At 45.8% G+C, this 24517-nt stretch overlaps 1 protein-coding gene across 1 annotated transcript in view; it reads right to left on the bottom strand.

The window, feature by feature from the left end:
• Positions 1 to 1093: 1093 nt before the first annotated feature.
• Gypc (glycophorin C (Gerbich blood group)) overlaps positions 1094 to 24517 on the bottom strand; it is a 33593-nt gene continuing 10169 nt past the window's right edge. The window contains exons 2-3 of the mRNA XM_005315896.5: positions 3434 to 3484; positions 1094 to 1801 (exon numbers count right to left, since the gene is read on the bottom strand). Of these exons, the coding sequence (XP_005315953.1) occupies positions 1605 to 1801; positions 3434 to 3484 (248 nt within the window). The 3' untranslated portion in view covers positions 1094 to 1604. The remainder of the gene's footprint in view (positions 1802 to 3433; positions 3485 to 24517) is intronic.

Genomic DNA, 24517 nt, shown 5'->3' with positions numbered 1-24517 from the left:
TGGTTTCAGGCACCCACTCGGAATTTTGGAACATATCCTTCTCAAACAAAGGGTGGCTATGGGAGTCAAACCTACTACCTGAGAAAGCAGAGGGCCAGGGAGCTGAGGATGCACAGGGAAAGGTTTTGCATCTGACCAAGCTCCGGCCACCAACAGTTTCTCTGTGCTTTTCTCTCCTATGTCATTGCCAGGGCTACCAGCTCTGGGAATGGCTGATAGCCATTCCCAGCTGAGCTTGGATCCCCATCATCCTTCAAGGGAGATGAGGAGAACTGTTCTGCTGACTCAGGTGGAGATGATGTAGCCTCAATAAACGGAAGGGACTCCTGGCAGACCCTGGCACCCCAGGGTGCAGTCTTTAATCTTGGAGCTGCCATTGTCTTAGTGATTTGAGTTGTTGAGAATCTTATAAAAGGGATGATTAATGAATTCATTTTCTCAGTTACTCTTTTTAAACAATATTTCCTTCTCAGGAGGAGTTTAGAAGTGATGCAATAAGGAATTTTCATTAATAAACATATGCACACTATCCACTATAATAGTGGTAATGAAACACAGTGAATGCTAAGTACTTGACACATCTATTGCTGCCCTCAATGCTGTGAATCGGGTCACAGAGGTGCATTATTAGCAATATTTCCACTTGAAGTGGACCAAGGTCTCAAAAGCAGTAAAGGGGAGCTGGGACTTACACTCAGGGTGTGGACCTCTGCAGTCTATATTCCAACCACTGAGTGCCATCTTCAGTGTGATTATGGGGAGGATGGGGTTCACTCACAACTGTTGGAACAGGTCTATATTGCCTCCATACTGTGCATCAGAAAACCTACACTTCAGCCCGTGCCCTGACCACTTGTAACAATCTATCTCCAGAGGGATATTTAGCCCTTACGTTTGTTTCATGCAGTTGGTGCTGGTGTGGGAGAAAGATGCAGATCACTCTTCCTCCCACCTGTCTTGCCAGACTGGATAGTCCCAGCATAGCATGCACACAGTTTCTGTCAGAAAACACAAAATCACATCAGGAAAAAGCAAGCACTGGGTGTTTGTCATTCCCCAGACAATTTCCGTAGTGCTGTTTGACTCTGAATGCTTGATTACATTTCAAATTTATTTCCAATTGTTTTGAGCTGGATCAATGGGAGACAAAGGTACCTTTTAGCTCTGGCACCTGCTGTTCCCCTCAACCCAAATGTCAAGGACTGACATTTGATGCCATTATCTCCAGTCGGTGTATTGATGTCTCACTTCCTTGGGGCCCCAGCTCCCAGGCCCATCTACCACACTCACACCCTGAAGGACTTTCACATTGATAAGATGACATCCTGAATGTCCCAGGGAGACCTGTGTGTCCAGATTTGCTCTCTTCCTGCCAGAGCAAAAGCTGGCCTACTAGGGTGGCTGCTATGTCCCTGTGTCCCTGGAAGAGGTCTCTTTCAGCCTGCGTCCTCCCCCTTTCCTCCCTGGGGAGCCACCACGTGTTCGTAGGTATGAATCCTGGGAGGAGCCAGGTGCCCTGTGGAACAGTGATGGTGGTAAGTGGTAGATGCATTGGTTCTCCTGAAGTTGGAGGAGACATTCAGGGAGATGAGGTCTGATGTCCTTCAGATAAAGTACTCTTTCCTGCTGTTGTCATTGGCATCTTGGAGGGCGGGGTCGCTCTGCAGGGCTGCATCTGCGCTCTCAGCAAACTCTGTGCCCTTGGCCTCATTGGTGTGGTAGGTGCCCTTGTGCCGGTACAGGTAGCGAAGCATGACGAGGAGGAGGCAGACCAGGACTAAGGCCACAGCAGTGATCACAGCTGCAGGAGGGAGGAAATGCAGGGGTCAATGTGGAGCAGGTGCTCTAGGACCTGGAACAGAAGGTTAGGACCCACAGGGGTTGTGCCAGCAGGACAAACATGTTGCTCAACCAGCCACAACCCTGGGCTGGTGACTTCCATCCTGTGCTTCTTCCTGCCTGGAATAAGTCTTTCAGAATCCCTTCTCCCTTCTCCCCACTCTTGGGGTCCCCTCTACTGTGTTCCTTAGCTAGAGAAGTATCCCAGAATTGATTCCCGCTGGGACATGCTCATTGCCTACTGAGGAGACAGGTCTATAAGAGAATTATTACAAAAGAAGCCGTTTGCATAGTGCAAGTATGTGGGTTCGCTTAAGTGGAGGGGTTCGTGTGATGCAGAAGTTTTATCTCTTTAGACAATCCCAACCGAGGTGTTTCCTGGAGAATGGGACATTCTGTGGTACAATCAGGAAAACCCTGGAAAACTGGAAAGAGTTGGCTGCTCTCTGCACACTTGACAGGGAGAAAAACAATACAAGGGCTATTAACTGTGCCTAGGGATAGAGAGGTGGTAGGAGGTGTGCTGTCACCCCAGCCCCTGCCATTCACTTTTGGGAGTGAAGACACGCTGAATCTGGCAAGAGGAACTGGATCTGGCCATGTAGATGATGCCATGCCATAGTCAATGCCCAGGATTCGTGGGACTTGGGGATGCAGGGAAATAAGGCATGAGGTAGGTCAAGAAGGGTCAAATCACTCTGGGCCTGGGGAGTGATGGAGTGAGGGGTTAAGAGGTAAATCTGGGAAGCGGCTGAATGGCAAGCACTCTCGTGGGGGGTATTTCAAATTGGGCATTTGATTGGAAGCTACAGAAAAGCCTTTATCTTAGAATGCAGGTTTATCTGGAAGGTCTTGGGGAGGGGCTGTTGCAGGCCATGAGGCAGCTAAAACTTCCCAAGTCCCATCTTTATGGAAGAATTTCCAAAACTTCCTACTGTCTTCAGGGGGACACTTGTGTCTATTCTTAATAATGTTGTCTAGGAAAAAGAACGGCTCAGGGCACAATAAATGGGAGAATTGTATGTTAAGTAAAATCGAACAGGTGTCTTTGATGGCTTCCTCCTGCTTCTTTTTCTTTTAATCGTAGAGGTTTCCTGAGCTATTAATAAGTGTGAGCAGCGTGGGTCTTAAGGAAGAGAACAGAACATGTGCCACCTTCCAAATCTGGTTGTTCCTGAAATGCAGTTTGGGGTGACAGGTGTGACCAGTGAGGAGCCAGCTGCCCAGGGTTCAACCCGAGGTGAGGTAAGGGTCAGACCCAGAATCAGGGATATGGAGTGAGGTAGAGCCAGCCCCTATCAGTCCACAAGCCCCAACCCTATTCTGCCCAAGATGCTTCCTCTTTAGCCCAAGTCTCTCTGGGTCAATAGCCTGGACAGGAGGTTCATTTTGACATGTGTGCCCAGCACCCACCCCCTCCACCCCCCACCCCGCCCACCAACCTTGCCTACTGCACCAGGCACCATGCTAGGCATTTCTTATACACACTGAAGGAGGGAAAGCACTGACCATCCCTCCCCCTTCTCAAATCCTCAGTCCAGTTCTCCCCTGGATCTTTGCTGGTTTCCAAAAGGGTCCCTGGCAAGTTACTAACCTGCAATGATGGCAATGTCCATTGTGGCATAGGACGTCCCTGGATCAAGCTCTGTGGACGAAAGATAAGAACCTGAGGTGAGAGAGGAAGAAGGCTCTTTGGACACAGCAGCACCTCAGCCCCAGGATGTACCCTCTGCACCACTGTGAGCAGCTCTGTGAATGGAGCTGGCATGGCATGCTGGGTGCACAGACCTGTCTCCAGGGTGTAGAGACCTAGACCCCAGGCTCGGCTTGTTCATTAATCAGGCTGGAAAACACTTGCAAATCATCAGGTCACACAAGGATGGTCCAAGCCCCCTGCTGTATCTCAGCACCAAGGCGAGCACCTGTACCTGGTAGAAGCTCAGTTGCCATCTGTGGTGTGTATATGGCGTGCAGGACTGTGTTGAACACTGGCCATTGGTGGTGCATCCATACAGACCAGGTGTTGCCTTAGCTGCCACCATCTACTCTCTCCTGTGGTCTTACACAATCCTGTTAACTTCGTGGTGTTAATCAGCACACTTTACATGTAGAACACTGAGGCTCAGAGATGTGATGAGCCTGTGGTCCTGCAGATCACCCAGTGACTGACCCGGAGTTCACTGTTCCTCTTGTCTTTGAGGTCTACTTTCTCTTTCTTTCTTTCACAAGCCTCTCACTGAGACCTCTCCCTAGGTTTCTGCATCAACTCTCCTGGGGGAAGGGCTGCCCTGTGGCACTAAGTTACTGACAGTTTTTCTGAAGTTCACTGATCTAGTCAGAGGGTGAGGATCCCAGGGAGAGAGGGAACTTCGCAAAACTTCGAGATACTGCATACAATGCTTCCTCTCCTCTGGGAGATGAGTGAGAAGAAGGATTTATTAGACCACAGAAATACCAGTGTTAACACGGAAATCCCATGTTCCCATTACAGCAGCTATGCATATTAAAACAGGGAAGGATGCTTTCTAATAGCCATTTCCACTCAGATAATCACTTCAATTATAGAGCTATGAGGTCATTCTCCCCAGGGCAAGTGCCAGATGCTTCTTTCTGATAAGAAACTGACTGGTGGTGTCAGGGGGGACAGTGGGTGAGGGAGAAACTGTTTCCTAGCTGAAGGCCCAGAGCAAGAGGAAGGAGAGCCAGGCTAAGGGGTCTGGTGCCAGCACAGAGCTCAGAGGTGGGGAGGACAATAAAACCATGTATCAAGGTGATACAGAGACACAGTGGACACCCACCTGGAGGCTGGGAAGACTGGACCAGGCAGGGAAGATAGCTCAGTTTTCAAGACTTAAGAAGTAGCAAGTTCATAGTGATGCTAGATTCTGGGATCCAACTGGGACAAGTACAGCCTGAGATTCAGTACCTAGCTCATAGTAGGTACTCAATAAATATTCACTGAGGGCATAGATAAAGGGATGTCCACATGAGTGAATGGGGGTGCAGAGGCTAGCATCCTAGACCTTTATCAATCACCCAGCACCTCACTGGCAGTAAGAAAGAACAGCACCTTGCTTATGGTACATGCATAGATCATCCGTATGAATGTTTATGGAAGCTCAAATACCCAGAATTGTCCTGAGGAATTTTCCAGGTGAAGACCAGCCTTCTTATATCACTCAGTATAACGCTGCCAGGGTTAGAAAGGACTTTTTATTCTTTTTAAAGAAAAATTAACAATTGCTTACCATGAGCAAGCATTTAACACATTTTAACTCCGTCCCACAACAGTCCCGTTTGGTAGGAGTTATTATTATTCCCACTTTACAGATTAGGAAACTGAGTCCCAGAAAGGGGTTATGTTTTCTCTGGGTCATTTGTCATTACCATGAGAGTCAGGAGGCAGTCAGTCCACGCCCAGGCAGTGTGGAGTCAGAGTATAACCCTGCAGGGCACCGCCCAGGGCAGAGCCTTGGCAAGATGGTTTCCAGAGGAGGCATTTGATCTAATTCAGGTGGGGTTCATTTTGTGGCTTGTGTTTAAGACCTGTACCCAAATTTATCTGCTTAGACACTAGTGCACTTTCAGCACACCTATCCCATGATTCTCAGTTGTGAGAGGGCCAATTTTTTTTAAGACCCCAAGTATTCTGCATTTTTCATCCATGGCTCTCCTCAAGGTTGCAACATTTCCACCAGACAGTAAGCTCCACAAGTCCAGACATCATATTTGTCCTGCCCAGAGTTCTATGTCCAACATCAGGCTGGGTGCCTGGCACTGAACCATAATTGGTGAATATTTGAAAGTGTGATTCCTCACTTTATACATTGTTGGTGTAATTGCAAATTAGTACAACTGCTACGGAAATCAATATGGTAATTCCTTAAAAGAGTAGGAATGGAAACACTATATGACCTGGATATACCATTCCTCACTATTAATGCAAAAGAATTAGAATCAGCATACTATAGTATTACATGCATACCCCTAGTTACAGCAGCACACCAGCCCAGGTGCCCTTAAATAGATGAATGGATTAAAAAAAAAGAGGTATGTATACACAATGGGAATTTACTCAACCATTAAAAAAGAATGAAATTATGTCCTTTGCTGTTAGATGAATGGAACTGGAGAATATCATGCTATGTGAAATAAGCCAGACTCAGAAAGTTCAGGGTTGCATGTTTTCTTTCATATGTGGAAACTAGAGAAAAAAAAATGAATAAAAATGGGATCTCATGAAAATGAAGAGGAGAGGAAGTGACTCAGCAGAGTAGAGGAAGTGGATTAGGAGAAGCGGGGAGGAAGGGAAAGCTGGTACTGGGGAATGAAGTCTACCAAATTACGTTCTATGCATGTACAACTATGTCACCGTGAAAGACATTTCTGTGTATAACTACAATGCACCAATTAAGAAACAAAGCTAAATTTCTTCCAAGGAACCAGAATCAACTAAACTGCACCCTTTACTCTCCACATCTTTGTGAAGCTGAGAATGGTCATTTTTCTCTCCCATGGAATCTGCCATTGGCTGCAGCCAAATTCCTGCTGATCCCACACATCCTCAACAGGGTTAGCTGCACCTGGTCTGGTTAAAGGTACCCCTCCCTGGGAGGCAGCAGGGCACACACATGCAATGCAGTAGGTGCTCTCTACGTTAGCTGGCAGCTAACAAAGTACAGGACTCAAGTCGCAGCTGGATCCCTGGGGGCCAGTGGTGTTTCTCAGATGTTGATGGAGAACAGGGTCTGACACTGGCCCTGGAAAGGAAAGTCATGCTCATCTGATGCTACCATGAACCTTCCTTCTCTTCTGCTTTCAGATGATGCGATGCTGGTGTTTGAGTCTGTTTTCATTCCTATAACTGAATATGATAGTTTGTGTAATTTATGAAAAATAAGAGACTTATTTAGCTCAGGGTTCTAGAGGCTGGAAAGTCCAAAAGCATGGTGCTGGCACATGGTGAAGGCCTTCTTGCTGATCATAACATGGCAGAGGACACCACAGGGTGAGACAGAGCAAGGGTTCTGGAGAGGGCTCAGTTTTGTAACAATGCCAGTCCCTCATTGATCCACCAATCAGTTAATCAATGAATGGATCACTTTACTAATGAGGACAGGCTTTTATGACCTATTCACCTTCCAAATGTTCTACCTCCAAATACTATTAACCGGTCTGACCCTGTCAGCTCTGGGGATTAACTTTCCAACACATGGAATTTGGGGAACAAACATTTAAACATGGCATCTAGGAAACTCTTCTTGCAAAGGGTTGTTTCTATATTGCCACCAGAGGGAAGAGGCACGGTGGTGAGAGGACCTGGATGGAAGGGCTGTGGGTGGTGGAGTGACAGGTGGGGCTTCTGGGTGGAGGAGGATGGTCTTCTTCAATAGGAACCCGACTGCTGTGATGACTGGTCACCGTGTCAGAGGCCGGGCTCCAAGCAGCCTTATTTTAAACACTAAGCCCAATCTATCTTAGTTGAGTTATAAGATGTAAGTAGGAGGAAGAATGCTTCGGCCAGAAAATAAAAATGGAATCACCCTCTCCTTAGTCCAGGATGGTGATACCAAGGGAAATCAGGAAGAAACTTTATAAAGTGCTAACTGAGCAAAATGAAGTCCTCACTGTTCACATGAGGGTCCTCCTCTGGGCGGGAGGGGTGGTGGGGGGGTGGTGGTGGTGGTGGTAACCTGTCAACTTTGGTTTGGGTGGATTTTGTGGTTTATTAAGGAGGTAGCAAATATCCTCTCTTTTGGCAGAAGAGTGAAGGAAAGGAGAAACATTGTCCACCCCATCTGTGGCAAATACACCCTGCCTAGGATTTCTAGGAAAATCAAATTTAAAACAGGAAGAGAGAGAGAGGAGATTCCAGCCAGGCTTCCTCCTCTGGCTCAGGGGAGGATCCCCAGTGAATGGGAAGCTGCCTGGGGCTTAGTCAACATCCTGCTGCTTGGGATGGGGGAGGGGGTGGTAGATATCAATCTGCAACTGAAGGAGCTCAGATTCTTCTCTTTGAAGGAAGAGAAACATCTACCTTAAAATGGTTGACAGTTGATGTGGCTTTAGCACAAGGGGCCAGGAGACTCAGTTATTTAACTTCAAATTTGCATTTGTCTTTTTATCAAGCTGACTAATCATCACAGAGAAAAGAGAACAAAGCCATTCAGAGGGAACTGAGCCTGAGGGCACTGGAGAAGCAGGGGACCAGGTCACCAGAAAGTGAGACACCATTCAGGTCCAGGCTCTGGGGGAGTCACGCCTCCTGGATACAATCACTCAGAGACCCTGTGGGTTGGTCTTGCATCCTCTATAGAGAATTTATGTCTTCAAACACTCACTCCTCTTCCCTGTACATTCTCCTTGAACTTGCTTCAGCACCTCTCCAAGAGGACAGAACCTTAAGATGAGCTGTTTTGTTACCAGTCTGGGTCTTTTTGTCTCCATGCATGTGAAGTAGGATAGAAGAAATAAAGGTAGGTAGAAAGGGAACGAAAGGAAAGGAAAAAAAAAAAAGAGACTATAGTTGTAAATGTAAAACCCTCATGATCTTCTCTTTTATCCTCCAGGTCTGACATCCTCAAATTTCTGAGAAATCTGCAGATCTTAGAATTAGTGAAAATTCACTCCTCTATAAAAATGGCCTTACTTTGATTAAAGCTTAAGTGCACTGTTATCCTACACAATGCAATTTCATGTGAGATGAAACAAAGGGAGATGTATTTTAAGAAACCTGCAATATAGGCTAACTATATTAGGTATCTTCACCTTTGACTTTCGAATAAAGCTCTTTCTATTTGCTAAAACCTGACACCTCATTAAATTCTTCTCTGCAACATGTCAAGAGCCTGGAAGGTCTGAGCAGAGGTGTCTTCTGTCTCTATAGATATGTCCTGGATCCCCTCACGGTGATAGATGGAGGTGATGGGAGTCATCCATTCCTGCAGGACATGGACCCTCATCTGGAGAACTGTGGACTAGGTCTGACCTCCGATCTTCAGGATAAAGAAATGCCCAACCCTCTGGGTGGACATGCATGTCATGCCTTGCACACATTTCATGTTCAATACATGTGAGTCCTCAAGGGAGAGAAAACACACCACATTTCTCTTGCAAAGGTCAATAGGAGATTGAGCAAATGGTAGCATTCAGTGAAAATTGGTGCAAAGGCCCTAAGAAGAGAAGGAATAAAATGCTCTTATGAGTCAGTCTCCTTGAATGGCACCTTATCCTACTTCTCTCATCAAGAAGTAGGATTTTTTTACCTATGGGGTCAGTAACATCTTGGGTAGATTATCTCACTTTCTGGAGTCTCCTCTTCTCATCCATGAAATAGATAGCATAACCCTGGCCTAATAAGGTTATTGTGGGGCTGAGGAGCTAAGGCATTGGGCCTCAAATCTGAGCATATCAGAATCATCCGGAGGACTTATTAGGTTCCAGATCACGGCCCCACCAAGATTCTGAGTAATCTGTAGGTCTGGGGTAGGCCTGAGAACCTACATTTATAACATATTCCTCAGTACTGTTGGCTATTGCTTGTCTGAATGCCTTACGTTGAGAACTACTGAGCTCATATCTATGAAAATACACTGACCCCCTGACACTGTTCAAATGTACAGTTCATTACATTCCACCCCTTTGTGAGATGGTGATATCAGTCTTCAGTAAATAGAATTGGGGGGCTGATACCTTCTTACCCATGCAAATAAAGAGTCACAGTCACAGCCATCTCAGCCACAGCACTGAGCTAGTTTCTCCTTTTTTCCCAGGACCAGCTGATGTAGCTGGAGACCTGAGAAGTAAATACTCTGAGAATCGGTCACCTCTGCCTGTTTCCCTACCTGCAGCCAGGATGGGTGATAGACGTGGGGAGATGGGACTCCTGTGTCAGACTCTGGTAGATGCCCACAGTTTTCTAAACAAAGGCTCATGAGACTGAAGTTGAAGAACAGGCTTGTTCTTTGGCAATGAAGTAAATTCTTGAGACCAATGGCAGTAAAAATTACTATTGCTGATTAATTTAAGGATAGATGGGCTCCAATGACACAGTGAGGAAATGTTTCACGGAAGCACAGGTGGCTGGAGTGAAGGGAGCCCTGGGAATACTGTTTGCATTCAGAAACCTTCTTGAGGAGAAGGAAGATATACGGAAAGGCACAGGATCCTCCCACAGCCTCCACCTGTCACGTAGGAGCTGGTGGCCTAGCCTGTACACCTAGGAGGTTAGTACAATTGCCAGGCACAGAGCAGATAAGCAGCAAGGGTTGGCTCAGCTTATACCTGGCACCTGGTCCATCTTGGAAAGTGATTTTGGCCTTCTAGTATCTGTCACTTCACCCATAAAATATGGTGGCACTGTGGTAAAGGCATGTTGAGTTGGTATGTGGTAAGTAGTATGATGCCTGACGTAGGTTGGACTATTTGGATATTTATTATTATCACTGCCAATTTTGGTTGGTATGACCTTGGTTAAAGGGAGGTTCTCAAAATTGGGCACTTTCAATGTTCTGGTACCCTGTGTGGCAAATGTATCACCCTGAGAATCAAAAAATCCACTTCTAGTAATCTTAGAGAAATAATCCGGAACAGAAACAAAAACCCATGCTCAGAAAAGTGTTTTGCAATGTGGCTTAAAATGGAAAACAGAACAATCTAAATGTCCTACATTTGGGAATTGGTTATGTAAAATATGATACACTTCCCCATTAGAATATTATGATGCAGTCACTGAAATGAAATGTGAATTCTTAGTGACAGGAAGAAAAACTTGTGATATGATGTTAAGTGAAAGGAATCGGGCCCTGTGAGCAACAATGATGCTAAATATTCCCCCCAAAATCTCAGACAAAGGAATAAAAGGAAACACACTTAAAATGTTAGGTGGTGGCTTTTGGTTGGTGGACAGGGGTCATGAGCAGTTTTGTTTTCTTCTGATATGTAATTTTCTGTACTTTCTAAGCCATCAATGACACCATGTGTTACTTTTATAGTCAAGAAATGGGAATGGATCTTCTGAACTTGCTATTGTCTTACAGAATCTTGCAGGTCTCAGACTAGGTCTGTGAAAGTAACTTTCCTCTGCTGGTCCTGCCCGACACACTCCATGCCCCCACTTCAATCCTTCCTCTCATCACTGGTAATGCCAACCCCATGTATGGTGGCAGGAAAATGTGGCTGGTTTCAAATGGGTGATAGGACAGGATGAACATACCTCTCCTGTGGGTGCTGAAGTCATATCTGAGAGCAGTGACTGGGTCAAGGAGAAGGGGCGCGTGTGTGTGCTGTTTAGAAGGAAGGCATTGAGAGAGGAAGGATGATGCCTTGTCTGCCAGGAAAGAGAAGCAGCCATCTTGAGTGGGCAATAGCATCCTCGTGGGCAGCCAGGTGCTCACAGCCAGGAGGAGGGGAAAGTGTGCTGTAAAGTCTGAGATCAGGAGAGGTGAGCCACTGCTCAGTGAGACAAGGGCAGAGCTGAGTGGTAATGAGGAGTGGCCAGTGGGGCATGTTTTCCAGGAGTCACAGCTGCTTTTGTGAAGGCTGGGGGTCCTCCTGCTCTGCTCTGTTACCTTCAGCTCTTCTTCCTCCACATCATCACACAGCCCTGGGCTGGGCCCTCTGGTTGCTCAAGGGGTAAAGTCACTGGATCAAGGGAGGGCGGAGGTAGTCTGAGAAGCTGTTTTCCATCCGTGTCCCTCCACCTTCTTGTTGGGTGATCAACCACGCCCAGCTGGAAGGTTATGTGCTGCTGAAGGCCAAGTTCAAGTTCCACTGCCAGACCTTTCAAAATCTCTGGGTTCTCACAGTCCTTATTTCAGGTACAATTCTCAAAATTTGCCTTTTGTCTTTGTTTCTCATGTGTGTGGACTGTTGGGTGGAAGGAAACCCCTTGAGAGGCAGAGGCTCTGACTCCTGCCACAGAGACTTTTGAGTTTCTGCAAATTCATGCTCATCCTCTAAATTCAGATCATGGTCACTTCCTCTGAGAAGTCTTTCCTGATTTCTGCACCAGGATTGTGTGCTCTCTTCGGTACTCCCACATGGTGCAGCAGCAAGCTTTATTGGAAAGGACCTTGCCGTCAATATTTTCGCCTTTGCAGGCCACAAAATCTCTGCTGTCTACTCTTCTTGGCCTGTTTGTTTGGAAATCTTTAAAAATGTAAAAACCATTCTTAGGTAGTTGACTGTACAAAAACAGATCTCAGGTTCTATTAGGCCTACAGGCTGAAGTTTGCCAACTGACTTGTTCATATCACCATTAAAATGCTTTGCAGTTGTCGGTCTCTGAGCTACAGAGAAAAAGAACTGGATTTCATGCCTTCACATCTGACATATGCCAGGTGGAATGAATAAGTGATGTTGTATAAAATATCCTCTGACATGTCCCAACTGATTTTGCTATCATTATTTTATTCCTATACACTTGCTTCTCACATGCTGAATAAATAACCTAAGATTCTCTAAGTCACTAAACAGTCAAGCTAAGCTTCCAGTGACATTAATGGCTGTCATTTATCTATTAAGTTCCTTGTGTGCAGCAGGCCTTTGTAGATTCCTAGGGAACCAGAGGTGAGACTGGAATCCTCTGCACATGTGCACATGAGCCTGTGTGAGCTCAGACATGTGGTTCAAGTTCAGACCACCGGGCCCCTGTGCCAGCCAGAGTCACCACTGACCTGCCCTCTGAGGTCCCTTCTCTCCAGCTGGATCATGCACACTAATCTTTGCCACTTCTCTGGAGGGCTTAATTCACTTAAAAAAAATCATATAATTGCATTTTCAGCATAATTAGTTACCTAATTACATGACTAAATGTCCTCGATCAGGCTGCATGTGTAAATAATGATGATTTAGTTAGCCACGCTTTGTTATTGGGTTTCCAAGGAAGCTCATCAGTCTGCACATAGGACGAGAAAAGTGATTTTCTCCTTCCTTCACAGAGTTTGACAGGCAGGAGTAGCAGAGCCCATGTCCGGAGTGGGGGTGGCGGGGAGTGGAAGGGACTTCTGCTGTCTACCATCTCACCTCTAGGATGAGAAGTTTGGTGTCCATATAATATTCCAAGGGCAGTGGGGCTTTACTAGAAGGAATGCTTAGAAAGGGGATGCCAAAGTATTCCAGAGAGAGAAAATCCACCATGTGTGGATCAGAAGGGTGTACATGCAATGTGAAGAATCCTGGGATAAAAGGAAGGCTAGGAACAAGAATCAGGAAGTCGTTTGTGCTCCTTCCCTAAAATGCATCTTTTTCTCCTGCTCCAGAGAATTTCTCAGAGCTACAGGAAAGGCCACTGTTTCTGTGGGGATAAAAACCTAAGGCTGAGGCTGATGGTCAGGCTCGCATGAGACGATGCTGATGAAAGCCATCTGGGAATGTACACACAGGATGTGTCAGCTATTATCATTCATGTCACTGAAATTGGTTAAGGCCGGGACACAACTCTGACATAAAATCCTTAAATAACAAAGTGCTTAAGCTGCGTTCAGGAAAAGCCCTCAAATCCACTCAAGGATGGTTTGGATCCAGCTCTTCAAGGACAGACATACTCTGAAGAAATAATCCAGTCAATGACCTTCAGATCCTAAAAGGTCAACCCTGCAGAACATAGTAACTTCCTTGAAAAGAAACTTGCCACCTACAAGTGCACAAAGAACTGTGTTCCTCACCCTTTCTCACCATCCAATCAATGAGAGCTGCTCCCTTCTCCCTTCTTAAAAATGCCCTCCTTACTAACTGCTTGGGGAGGATTTAGCTACTGACCTTCTGCTACTGGAGGGCAAAAAAAGTGTATTCATTTTGCTAAAACCTGGTGCCACAGTATTGTCTCACGTCGGGCTGTAAGCCCTCAGTTAATAACAATATCATTGAGATTTGCCGTTTATGCTGAATTGGTGTTTGAAAAGGGTGCTGGGAAGGCAGGATGCATTTGGGTCTAAATATTAGGAGGATACTCCCAAGGGTAGTGGTGAAGACAAGGACAGACACACATCAAAAACTGCTCCTTCCAAAAAGCTTAGAAGTGTTTCTCAGGGCTATCCTGATGGGAGTGTGGGTTTTAGTGACAGATAGATTTAGCAGGAGTCCTGGCTCCCTCCTTGTCCCATCTGCACACACCCCTCTTTGACTCTCAGCTGTCTCCTCTGTAGAGAGGACTTTGGTAGCAACATACACAAAGCATCTGAATGACTCCCAGGGGGACGATGCCCAATGTATGAAAGCTCTTATTATTGTTCTCTTGTATTTAAAATGGTTGCTTCATGTGCACACGTAATCATGTGGACATGCAATCACGTGCACATTCACAGAAGCCAAGACTTGGACTATGTGAGGGTGGGGGGTGGCAGGAGACTCAGGGGGCCAGTCCCTGTAAGTGGGGATGACACTTCTTCAACACTTGGATTTCGAGTCCTTCCACTGTGTTGTTAGCCCTCCTTTGTCCTCGAAACCGAAACCCTGTCTTCTGGGTATCAGGGCAGGGAGGGGACTTCAGGAAGTCACTAATTCATTTCCCATTTTGCATCTGTGACAGAGCCAGGAAGTTGCCTGCCCCCACTTGGAGAGCCTGTGCTGTCTTTTTTTCTGTGCCTGGGAAGGAAAAGCTATTTCTTTCTACTATTCCTGCCCTATTACCCCTTTCCCCCATTCTCCCATTGTTTTTCTAGCTACTTCATTATATATTTCAATCCATCACTCTGGCAAGCTCCTGCTCCATCTTATCAGCACCCACTCCCTGTCCATGCTTTGTAATTTATATTTTCCCAACATTAATCTTTTAAAAGCAAAGAAGCCATAAACATATACATAATTCTGCCTCTTGTCAGCTGAAATTCCATGACACAAATCAACTGCCATCTAAATTAAATGTTTCTTTCATAGAAAGTGATAAATGCTCTAGAGACTCATCAAAGAAAAGCCAACAAACTTAGACCTTGTTTCACTTCGGGAATTTGTAGGTGGCATGACTGAAGTCCAACAACCAGTTAATGTCTCAGGACCAGTAGAAATCACACAGTCCTCTTGTTTCAATGTTGCCAATGTGGACAGGATGCTTTCTTCATTGCTTCTCACCAGGGGTCTTAGCACTTTAAAAGCAGGCTTGAAACCTATCATCTAATCTTTTGGGAAGAAAGATAATCACAGCACGATCTACTCTTCTGTCACTATGGTGTGCTGATTTATTTAATAAAGGTAAGCCAAATAACAGGATGAAAACAGTTACCCAAAAAGCCATCAGGCAGCCATAGGATTGGATTTATTTGAACAATTAAGATTAGGGGCTTCCTGATAGACCAGATGATCTAAAGCAGTATGGATTTCAAATGCTTGTATCCTTTCTAAGTATTGATGACTTCATACAAAAATAAATAAAATTTTCATTTCAAATAACAACTTTTGAAATTTTGTTTTTGAAATAAAAAAGCAGAAGAAAAAGGAAAAAATATGAATGCTAAACCCAACACATATCAAGAACTTATTTTACTACTTTCCTTTTCCTTGTCTTATTACTTCTTCCACTATCACTACCGTGCTAGATATTATTAATGAATTTTATTGTTTAGCTGCATGGGGTGAGTAACGGGCAATGAAAGGTCTTGATGACCACATTCAGGAAGCTGGGTCTTCTTGAATAGTAGGTGAACAGAAATTGCAGGTGTTAGATTATAGAACAAGAGATTCTCCAGAAATGTTGAAGTAAGATAAGGATGAGGAGAAGGAATGGCCTTAGTTTAGAAGAGAACTTGAAAATTACTGAGGAGAGTTCAGGATGACACCATGAAGGGCCAAGAGGGATGAGAGGAGAAGACATTTATGGAGGGTTAGGGTTTGAGGTTGGGACTGCAGGAAGGTAAATCTGACAAGATAAGAGGCCGGGGATCTGAGAATTTGAGGTTTGGGCAGGAGTGGGATTAGAAGTCAATGAGGCAGTAAGGTTATAAATCATATCCAGCTACTGAATGAATCATTTTGCAACCATATCATTTCAAATATTAAAAATAAAGATGTACCTCAGAGTTTTAAATTTACTTAAAAATAGGTTTCTAGAGTTGGGAGTATAGCTCAGGGGTGGAGTGTGAGGCCAGTGTGTGAGGCCCTGGGTTCCATTCCAGGAAAAAAAAAATAGGTTTCTAACCATTAGGAGTGGCATTGACAAGACTGATGGAAAGGATGTGTGAGAAGGGAATCTGAAAAGCTGCTCAAAAGATGTGTTTTAAAAACTTGGAATGCTTCCTCCACCTGTAAAGCTTTGCAGTTGGGGACTTGGCCTGGGGTTGCTATTGGGTAGGCTCCCTCACAGGAGGAGTCTCTTGTTCCTGATTCTCAACTATGGCTGCACATGGAATTCCCTAGAGTCCTTTCAAAAAACACCCTCATTGGGCTGAGGATGTAGCTCCATGTTAAAGCACATGCTTAGCATGTGCAAAGCCTGGGTTCTATAGCCAGCACCACCAAAACTAAAAGAAAAAGAACACCCATATATAAGTCCATTCTACTAGGGTTGCTGGACAACTGTAGGACACCAGTTCAGATAAATAATAAAAAATGGTTTAGGAGAAGTACACCTCAAATACTTCATGCCAGCTCCACATATAGTCCAGCCCTTTTAAATCACCAGATATGCTCAGAGTTTCACAATCATAGATGCTTAGAAGCTAAACTGAACTTCTGAAGGTGCAGCTGTCAAACAGGGTATGTATTTGGGGATAGGAGTGAGGAACCTCCAGGCAGTGCTTCCAGAATGAATGGAAAGCTTTTGGCATCGGAAAAGCTGGCTTCCACCAGGAACACACCAAATGGGGTAAGAATTCCACACCTGGGTCTCAAGTCTTAGCTGTAAAATGGGAACAGGTGCACCTATTTTTAGTAGGCTCAAACTGCACACATGATCCCCTGATCCTATGGGAAGTACTGACTCTAGGTTCAATGTTGGGGCCCCAGGGACCCTCTGATGCCATTCTTCACCAGCCCTCATGGCCACACCTGTATTCTCATGTGTTCCCAATCAGACCCTTTGGTCTGCGGTGCTCAGACCACAGATCTGCTTTGGTGTATAATAAAGCAAAGAAGTTTCCTGGGTCTCACTGCTCTTATTTCCAAGTTGAAGGGCCCTGGGGATGGGTTCCAGAAAGCAGCTGGTGAGCGGCTGACTCAAGTTTACTTTATCAGCTCCAGCTGCCCAGCGCAGGGGCCCCAGGTCCCCTTGCTGTTGCCTGATAAGAAGCTCAGCTACATGGGAACCTTATCAGAGGCGGGCCTGGGGTGGAGGTAGGGGGGAAGCCATTCCCATCAGCTCGAATAAGAGGGAGAAAGGCAAAAGCTCTCGGAGGAATTATGAAGTTCATACACACTCACACATATCAAGGAAGTTGCCGTGAGGTCAAGCTCTGTGTCCTGCTGGTGCAGCTGGGAGGCAGTGTCTTGACTCCCACTCAAAGACAGGATCCTGCTTAGGACAAGGCATCACATGTCCACACAGCATGGGGTTTGTAGCACAGTAGACACCTCTTGGATTTAAACTGCAGGTGGTGCCATTTAGATCTCCTCCACACTGTGTATGTGTGTGCACGTGCATGCAAGCAGGGGTGTGTGTGCAGTAGGGAGGGATAGGAAGTGCTTACTGCAAAGTCATCTGTCCCTTTAAAACCATGGTGCCTAAAACAAAAGTGTGATCACAAAGAGAAGGGTGACACTGTCTGTTTGCCAGTGTGCCCGTGCGGTACAGACGATGTAGAAAACACTTGAATTTCCCTTCCTGGCTCTGCCATCTGCTACTGCTGTGGCCTTTAGACAGTTACTTTACACCTGGCCACGCCCCCTGTATTCAGGGACAGCCAGGAGACCAAGTTGTATCAGGACCTGTGTTAGCTTTCTATCAGTACAGTATATAAATACCCAATATACAAAAAACAATCAGCTTATAAAGAGCAAAGATTTATTTTTGCCTGCAGTTTGGGAGGTTTTGGTCCATGATCAATTTTCCCCACTGCTTTGGGCCGGGGGACACACAGCTCATCATGGTGGGAGCCCACGGTGGAAGTTGCTCACCTCATGGCCCATAAGTGAAAGAGAGAAAGGAAGGGACCAACATTTCAATATCCCCCTCAAGGGCAGGCCCCCAATAACCTAAAGACCTCCCAGTGGGTCCTGTCTCTTAAAGGGCCCACCTCCTCCCAATAGCACTATTCAGGGGACAGAGCCTTTAACCTATGGGCCTTTGCCGGGGGGGGGGGGGGGGGGGCGTGTCACACAAGATCCAAATTATAGCAGGATTTGAGAATCATATATTAAAAAGTATGTAATATCACTCCCCTCCTCACGAGCATATGGACAGGCCACTGCTGTGTGGAGCAAGGTCACTTTTCCATCACCTCTGTCCTTCATTATCCCAGGCTGTAGTGAGGATACAGGAGATAAGAAATATGAGTGCGCTTTGGTACCCACGAGAGACCTATGCTCAAGTGGCCAGACTGCCAAGGCCATCAGGCAGAAGAGAAGCTCATGAGTCAGAAGACTGTAATTTTAATATCCACTGTCTATTTATCCTGGATTCACATAATTGGAGGAGGGAGGCCCATAGGATAAGCCCATGGGTTTGCATTTAAGGGGTTTTGCTCATTATCTTCCCATCATCAGAGTAAGCAAGATGGCCCTGGTGGATGAATATCATCTCCCAACACGCATTCTGGTCTTAGGATCCTGACCGCTAATGGGACTTGCTTCCTGGATGACTACATGCATCTGTACCTCTGACATGGCTGGTGCACGTCCTGAGAAGGTGGAATCCTGTGTTGGAAGCTGAGTTGTGTGAACTTGAGCTGCTCTCTTCACCTCTTTGATTTTGGGGAGGACAAGGAGGCTGTGTTTCTGAGCTAGGCTTTCAAAGTGTCAGGGGAGAGTGGTGGAGGCCTACTTTCTCCGGGAATGTGTCAGCTTGGACCCAGAAGCATTGGGCAGAGACCACTCCTGTCCTTACTCTTTCACAGTTTTCTTCTCTGTCCACTGCAGATCCAGACCCTCCACCCCGAGGGGAAACGGTCACTGATCCATGCTCTCTGCTTGGCTCATGCCCCTAGGGTTCACATCAAGCCTGAATCTGCAGGGGAGAGGCCTGTGCACACCCACCCATCCTGCATAGGGCTTGCTTCCAACTCTCAGTCATGTACCTGGCTGCTCCCTGAGATCCTAGAGCTACATAACCTCCTGAGCTGCAGAAAAGCTTTACCTGGAAGACCCAAGCAGCAATTTCAAGCAGGCTCTGAAAGCTGTTCTGTGTGTGTGTATGTGTGTGTGCACACACATGTACACAAGTGCAAAATGGGCACTTGGAGAAGTCCCTCCTGGCTCTCCTTCCGTTCAGGACTCCAGGGAGTCTCTAGGATTCTCTTCTTCCTTCCCAACTCCCATCACATGCCAGACCTTTGATGCCCAAGGCCTTAACCTCAGCTTCTTGCTGGACCATTAACTTTGACACTGAAGGCCCACTCTCAGATTGATGAGACTTTTAGCTAGGGCTTGAAGGCTCCCAGACTTGGGGACAGTAGAGTTGGAAACACGACAGATGTGGGGAGAAGGTCCCATTCATTGGCCCTCTGCCATCTTACGTGCCTGTCTTTCTCTCCTAGTTACCTATTCCTGCCTCCTCCCTCAGCTACACTAGCCCCCTGGATGTTCCTTGACCAGGCCAGGCCTGCTCTTACTCCAGAGCATTTGCATCTGTTGGGCCCTCTGTGTGCTTCTCTGAGATACCCCCGTGTTTGGATTCCTGGTTTCCTTCAGATCTCTCTCAAACATCACCTCCCCCACCCTGTGAAGCCTTCTCTGGCCACACTCTGAAATAACACCCTCTCTCTCCCCTACCTTCCCTACCTCCCTAGTGCCATCCCATGGACTATGCATTCCACCCATGTGTCTCTTTGGGGTTACTGCTGGTTTATTGGCCGTCATATCATCAGGGATGACACACAGTTGAGGTATTCAGTCCTCATTTGTGGAACAGGACACTTGGGCCACAAGCTTGCCAGTGCAGGCAGAAGAGACAGAGAGTGTAACAAGGGGGAATCTGAATACACCACCTGCTCTTGGTTCCCAGGTAAACCCTTTAGGCTTCACTTTCATGTTTTATGGCCTGGTATTTGCTTTTCTAGACTTAAACCACATCACCTGCTCTTAGTTTCATGCATTCTTAGTTTCTTTAGTGGATTTCAAAAATCACCAGTGTTAGAGGTAGAGATAACACCTCTGACCTGTGGGTCAGGATGGCGACAGTTGATGAAGCGATTACACATGCACAGACCACCAATTACTTCCTAACCTTCAACCACCTTCCCCACCTCAGTCCATCAATATCCCCCATTCCTATCCTAGAAGACAGATTGAGGCTGGTTATCCTGTCTCCACATGTGACCACCTAGAGAATAAACTCTCTTTTGCAACACTTGTGTGAGTGACATGCTGAGTAATGGGTGTAATGGGTGTAATGGGGCAAATTGGGCCAAAGTGGAGGTGGTGGTACACTCCTATAATCCCAGCTACTTTGAGGCTGAAACAGAAGGATCTCAAGTTCAAGGTTAACCTAGGCAAGATCCTATCTCAAAAGTTTAAAAAGGATGTAGCTCAGTGGTAGAGCAATTCTTGGTTTAATCCCTAGTACGGCAAAAAAGAAAACGAACAAAAACAAAACAAAACAAAAAACTGAACACACACACACAAAAAAAAAAAAACCTAAAAAAACTAAAACAACAAGAAAACAAAGCAAAAACCAGAAAAAAACGGGATTCAGTAATAGGAGCACAGGTGAAAGGCCATGGTTGAGCATGGTAACCAACATTTTATAATTGACGAGACGTGGACTTCTTCCCTGCGTCTCCACCTCCATCTCTGGTAACAGTCTCTTAGGCTGGGCATGGTTTCAATAAGAAAATATGTAATGCACCTGGCCTGACCCTACCACATCGAAAGGCTGCTCCCTCTTGCCCAGAGATGGTGAGAAGTGCCATTTTCTGAATATAGGACTGAGATGACTGACTCTAGCTGCATGCTGTGCACCTGCTCTGGCTTTTCTTCCTGTACCTGCCAGGATGATGTGAGGATTTTCGGGGGTGCAGGAGAAAGGGAAGACTACAAGAGGCACTGGGCAATGGCAGATCAGGTAAGGGGAAACAAAGTGCTTCTTGTGTCCCCAGCTGGACCCGGCCTGACCAAGCCTCTGTCTGCTGCCTGCTCTCTGTCCCCTGCCTGCTCTCTGTCCCCACCTACACATCTTCCTTCCAAGGCTTTTCATGCATCCATGAGTCTGTGGTGTCCCTACAAAGGGGAGCAATGAAACCAGGTTGGGTCTTGGCCTAGAAATTGCACCATTAAAGCTTCTCCAATTGAAATCATGAGTGGGCAAACCTTCTCCATAAAGGGCCTGATAGTGGTTTAGGCTTTGTGGGCCTATGGCAAATGCTCAACTCTGCCATCGTGGCATGAAAGCAACCACAGACACTCTGTAAGAGAAGTGGCATAGCTGCTTTAAAACTGTATTTGTAAAAGCAGAAGCTTGCTGGATTTGGCCCACGGGCCATTGTTTGCAGACCTCTGGCTTGTCTGTGTCTCTGAGTCTCTTGCCTGTCAGGTTAACACACACTTTGTGTACGTCTGCTGCTAGGGCTGGGCCTTCACCTATGACTTCTCATTGAAGGTGCCTGTAGAGACCGAGTGGCTGAGCTGTAACTTTAACCCACGTCTGTCTCAGCAAAGCCTGTGGCCTTACCAGAACACAGGCACATGTCCCACTGACTCGGCTCTACCAGGCCTCATGTCATCCTTGAGAACCTCTGAGGTTGTATGAATGCAGGCATCGGCTGGGAAGCAGAGGCCAAAAGGAGGGGGAACAGCACCCCCAAGGCCATGCTCACTCAGTGGTGGGGCTGAATCCACAGCTGCCGGGACTCATGCAGGTGGCTCTGACTGGCATAGTGCACTGGTTGGCTAGACCCTGTCACAGAGGGATGCTGCAGGGAATCCTGAGCCCTGGGGCGTTAGAGTCCCCAAAAGAGGCCATTCAAATAGCTATAGCCTGGCTAAACTTCGGGTTTGGTCTAGAAAGGCTGCAGCACAAGGTTCCAGGTGGAAGTTGCTGCCATAGAAGCCACAGGAACTGGGGCAGGGAACTCATTTGTCCTTGGGGAGGGCTTTAAAAGTGGAGAGTTCAAAGGAGAGCCATCATCAGGGCCTTGTGGGGCAGGAGGCAGGGGAAGAGGAGGCCAGCCTTTCATGTCCCCTAGAAAGTTACTCCACTGTTTCCACAGTTCTGGGGACAAGGAGCGTGACACGTGGCCTGGGAACTTAGATAATTATGCCTCCAATATAGTACAACCTCAGAGATGGCTTTTATCAAAACCACCACCCTGGAAACAAAACAGCCCCAAAGCCTTCAGGGAAATAAGAAGAAGGCTCAGAAGAGCTCATGAGTGGGAAGCACTGTCTTCTCAGGGCGTCTCCTCTTGAAGGAACACAAGGCATTTCATCCGCCTTTGACTACCATGTCCTCAGAGATGAAGTTTGACTTCCTCCAACATTGTTTGTTTTCTGAGCGAATGACAAACATGGTTTCACTCAAATGAACTTTTAAAAATAGCATGTTCCAAAAGGGGGTTTCAGAGATCCAGGATTCTGAAATAGGAAATGACCCAGGGGTAATTACCAAAGTCGGATATAAATAAGTGTACTTAGCCTATTTGAACACACTTTCTTTCACTCCCCTGTGAATGAAAACTTTGTTCTCCTTTGAAATTCCTCATTTCCTGCACATAGGAGAGCCAGTAGTTTTGGAAGGGGGACTCAGAGATGGCCCAGGAGTTGGGCCCACTGGGTTCAAATCAGAGCCCTGCCACTCACAGTGCTGTCCAGCCCCCTGAAGATGGGAGTATCCCTTACAGCACTCAGCTCACAGCACAGCATGGTGGCCAACAATGGGTGCGACTAGACATTTATCTCCCACTTAAAAAGGCCAGGCCACTTGTGCACAGGGAGGGCTCTGTACATTGGCACTATATTTTCTATTTTACATCCTTGCAACTTGTCTTCTCCAGATCTGGAATATTCTCAAAAATCAACATTGATCACTAATGACTTGTTTCTGCAAGCACAAGATTTTAATTAAATAAGCTAAAACTACCAAGTAGAAATTCGCTGTCTATATATGTCTATATGAGGGGAATTATATGGCTTGAAGTTATTCTTTAAATATCTAGATGTCTACAAATTGATGTCAACATACTTTATATACAACCAGAGATATGAAAAATCGGGCTGTATACATGTAATAAGAATTGTAATGCAAAAAAAAAGCTATTATCTTCACCTACAACTAAAAAAAATATTTAAAAAAATGTAAGGTCAAAAATCTTAAAAAAAAAATCTAGCTGTCTATTTAGCTAAGTCAGAGACAATTCAGTCTGAAAGGTGAATTCATGTGATAAGCTATTTCTCACCAGGAGAAGTGGATTCTTTTTATTTCTCTCATGGTGTGTACCTCAGGATCCCAAGAAGCCCAGCAATGCTTTCAGGGAAGGGGTGGTATCTTGCACTATCTTCATCTCCTCTCAATTCCAGGGACCATGGCAGGGTGGACCCACTATAATATAAAATGTTCCCAGGGATGAAACTAGGTATACAGTAGTTAGTAAACATTTACGAATGAATTGCTTTCATAAGAGAATTTTACATCCAGTTTCTTTTCTAACATTCAAGATTTTTCTGGAGAAAATGGAGTCTGAGCATAGGGCTTCTCAAGTCTGATAACTTGTCTCATAGAATGAATTAGACAAGTGATAAATGGCTGCGTATGTGTTATTGTCTGGCTATAGGCAAACATTTAACCACAATGAAAGCATTTTGCAACTTTGATAGAAATGGCTAATCTGGAAGGATATTTTAAGACCCAAGCCCAAAGCATTATTCCTGACATGAATTAGGAACTGTGTACTAATTAACTCTTCTTGCTCTGGGAGGCACCCAGCAGGAGTTTACATACTTGTCTCAGGATAGAGCTATATCACAAGGGCCCTTGGGATAAGGTCACCAGACGTCTCATTCCCTACTCAATTGGATCACATTGGCTTTTGTTTCTTGTATTTCTGGACTTCAACTAAGAACTAATTTTTAATATTATCACCACTACTAAAAAATTATAAAAGATAAAAAATAATAGCAATGATGACTTACAGTTGTGACATCATTGTTATGTGTGTGCCTTTTGGGGCGGGTCAGTCCTCAGGTGGGAAGCTACACCTTTTGAAGGTTCAGGGATATGGGGTTTTCATTCCAGAGGAGACCAGCTCTGTCACATGTGCCTGAACCAGATGTGGTGAGTGTCCTATGGGTCAGACTGCTTCTGAATGACATTTAAACTTGTTTCATGTTCTGATATTCTTGGGTCTTGTTCCCTAAATAAAATAAGACCTTTTGACAACATCTGTGTCCCCTCTGTCTTCTCTGCAGGACTTTGCACACAGAAGGGACCTACTGGGTTAAAGTCCGTGTGTGTTGGATCCACTGCTGTGCTATGGCCTGAATTCACTATAGGTGGGTAGAAAGCCAAAAAGGGTCATGGCTCATTGTTACTTGATGCCCAAGACTTACAAAATACCTCCAGATTTTGTCAGAGGTCTAGAATAAAGAAACATATACATAG

Source organism: Ictidomys tridecemlineatus, chromosome 7 (assembly GCF_052094955.1).
Source record: "Ictidomys tridecemlineatus isolate mIctTri1 chromosome 7, mIctTri1.hap1, whole genome shotgun sequence".
Classification (NCBI taxonomy): domain Eukaryota; kingdom Metazoa; phylum Chordata; class Mammalia; order Rodentia; family Sciuridae; genus Ictidomys; species Ictidomys tridecemlineatus.
Note: the sequence above shows the minus strand (reverse complement) of the source record. Positions and strands in the feature narration are given on the sequence as shown.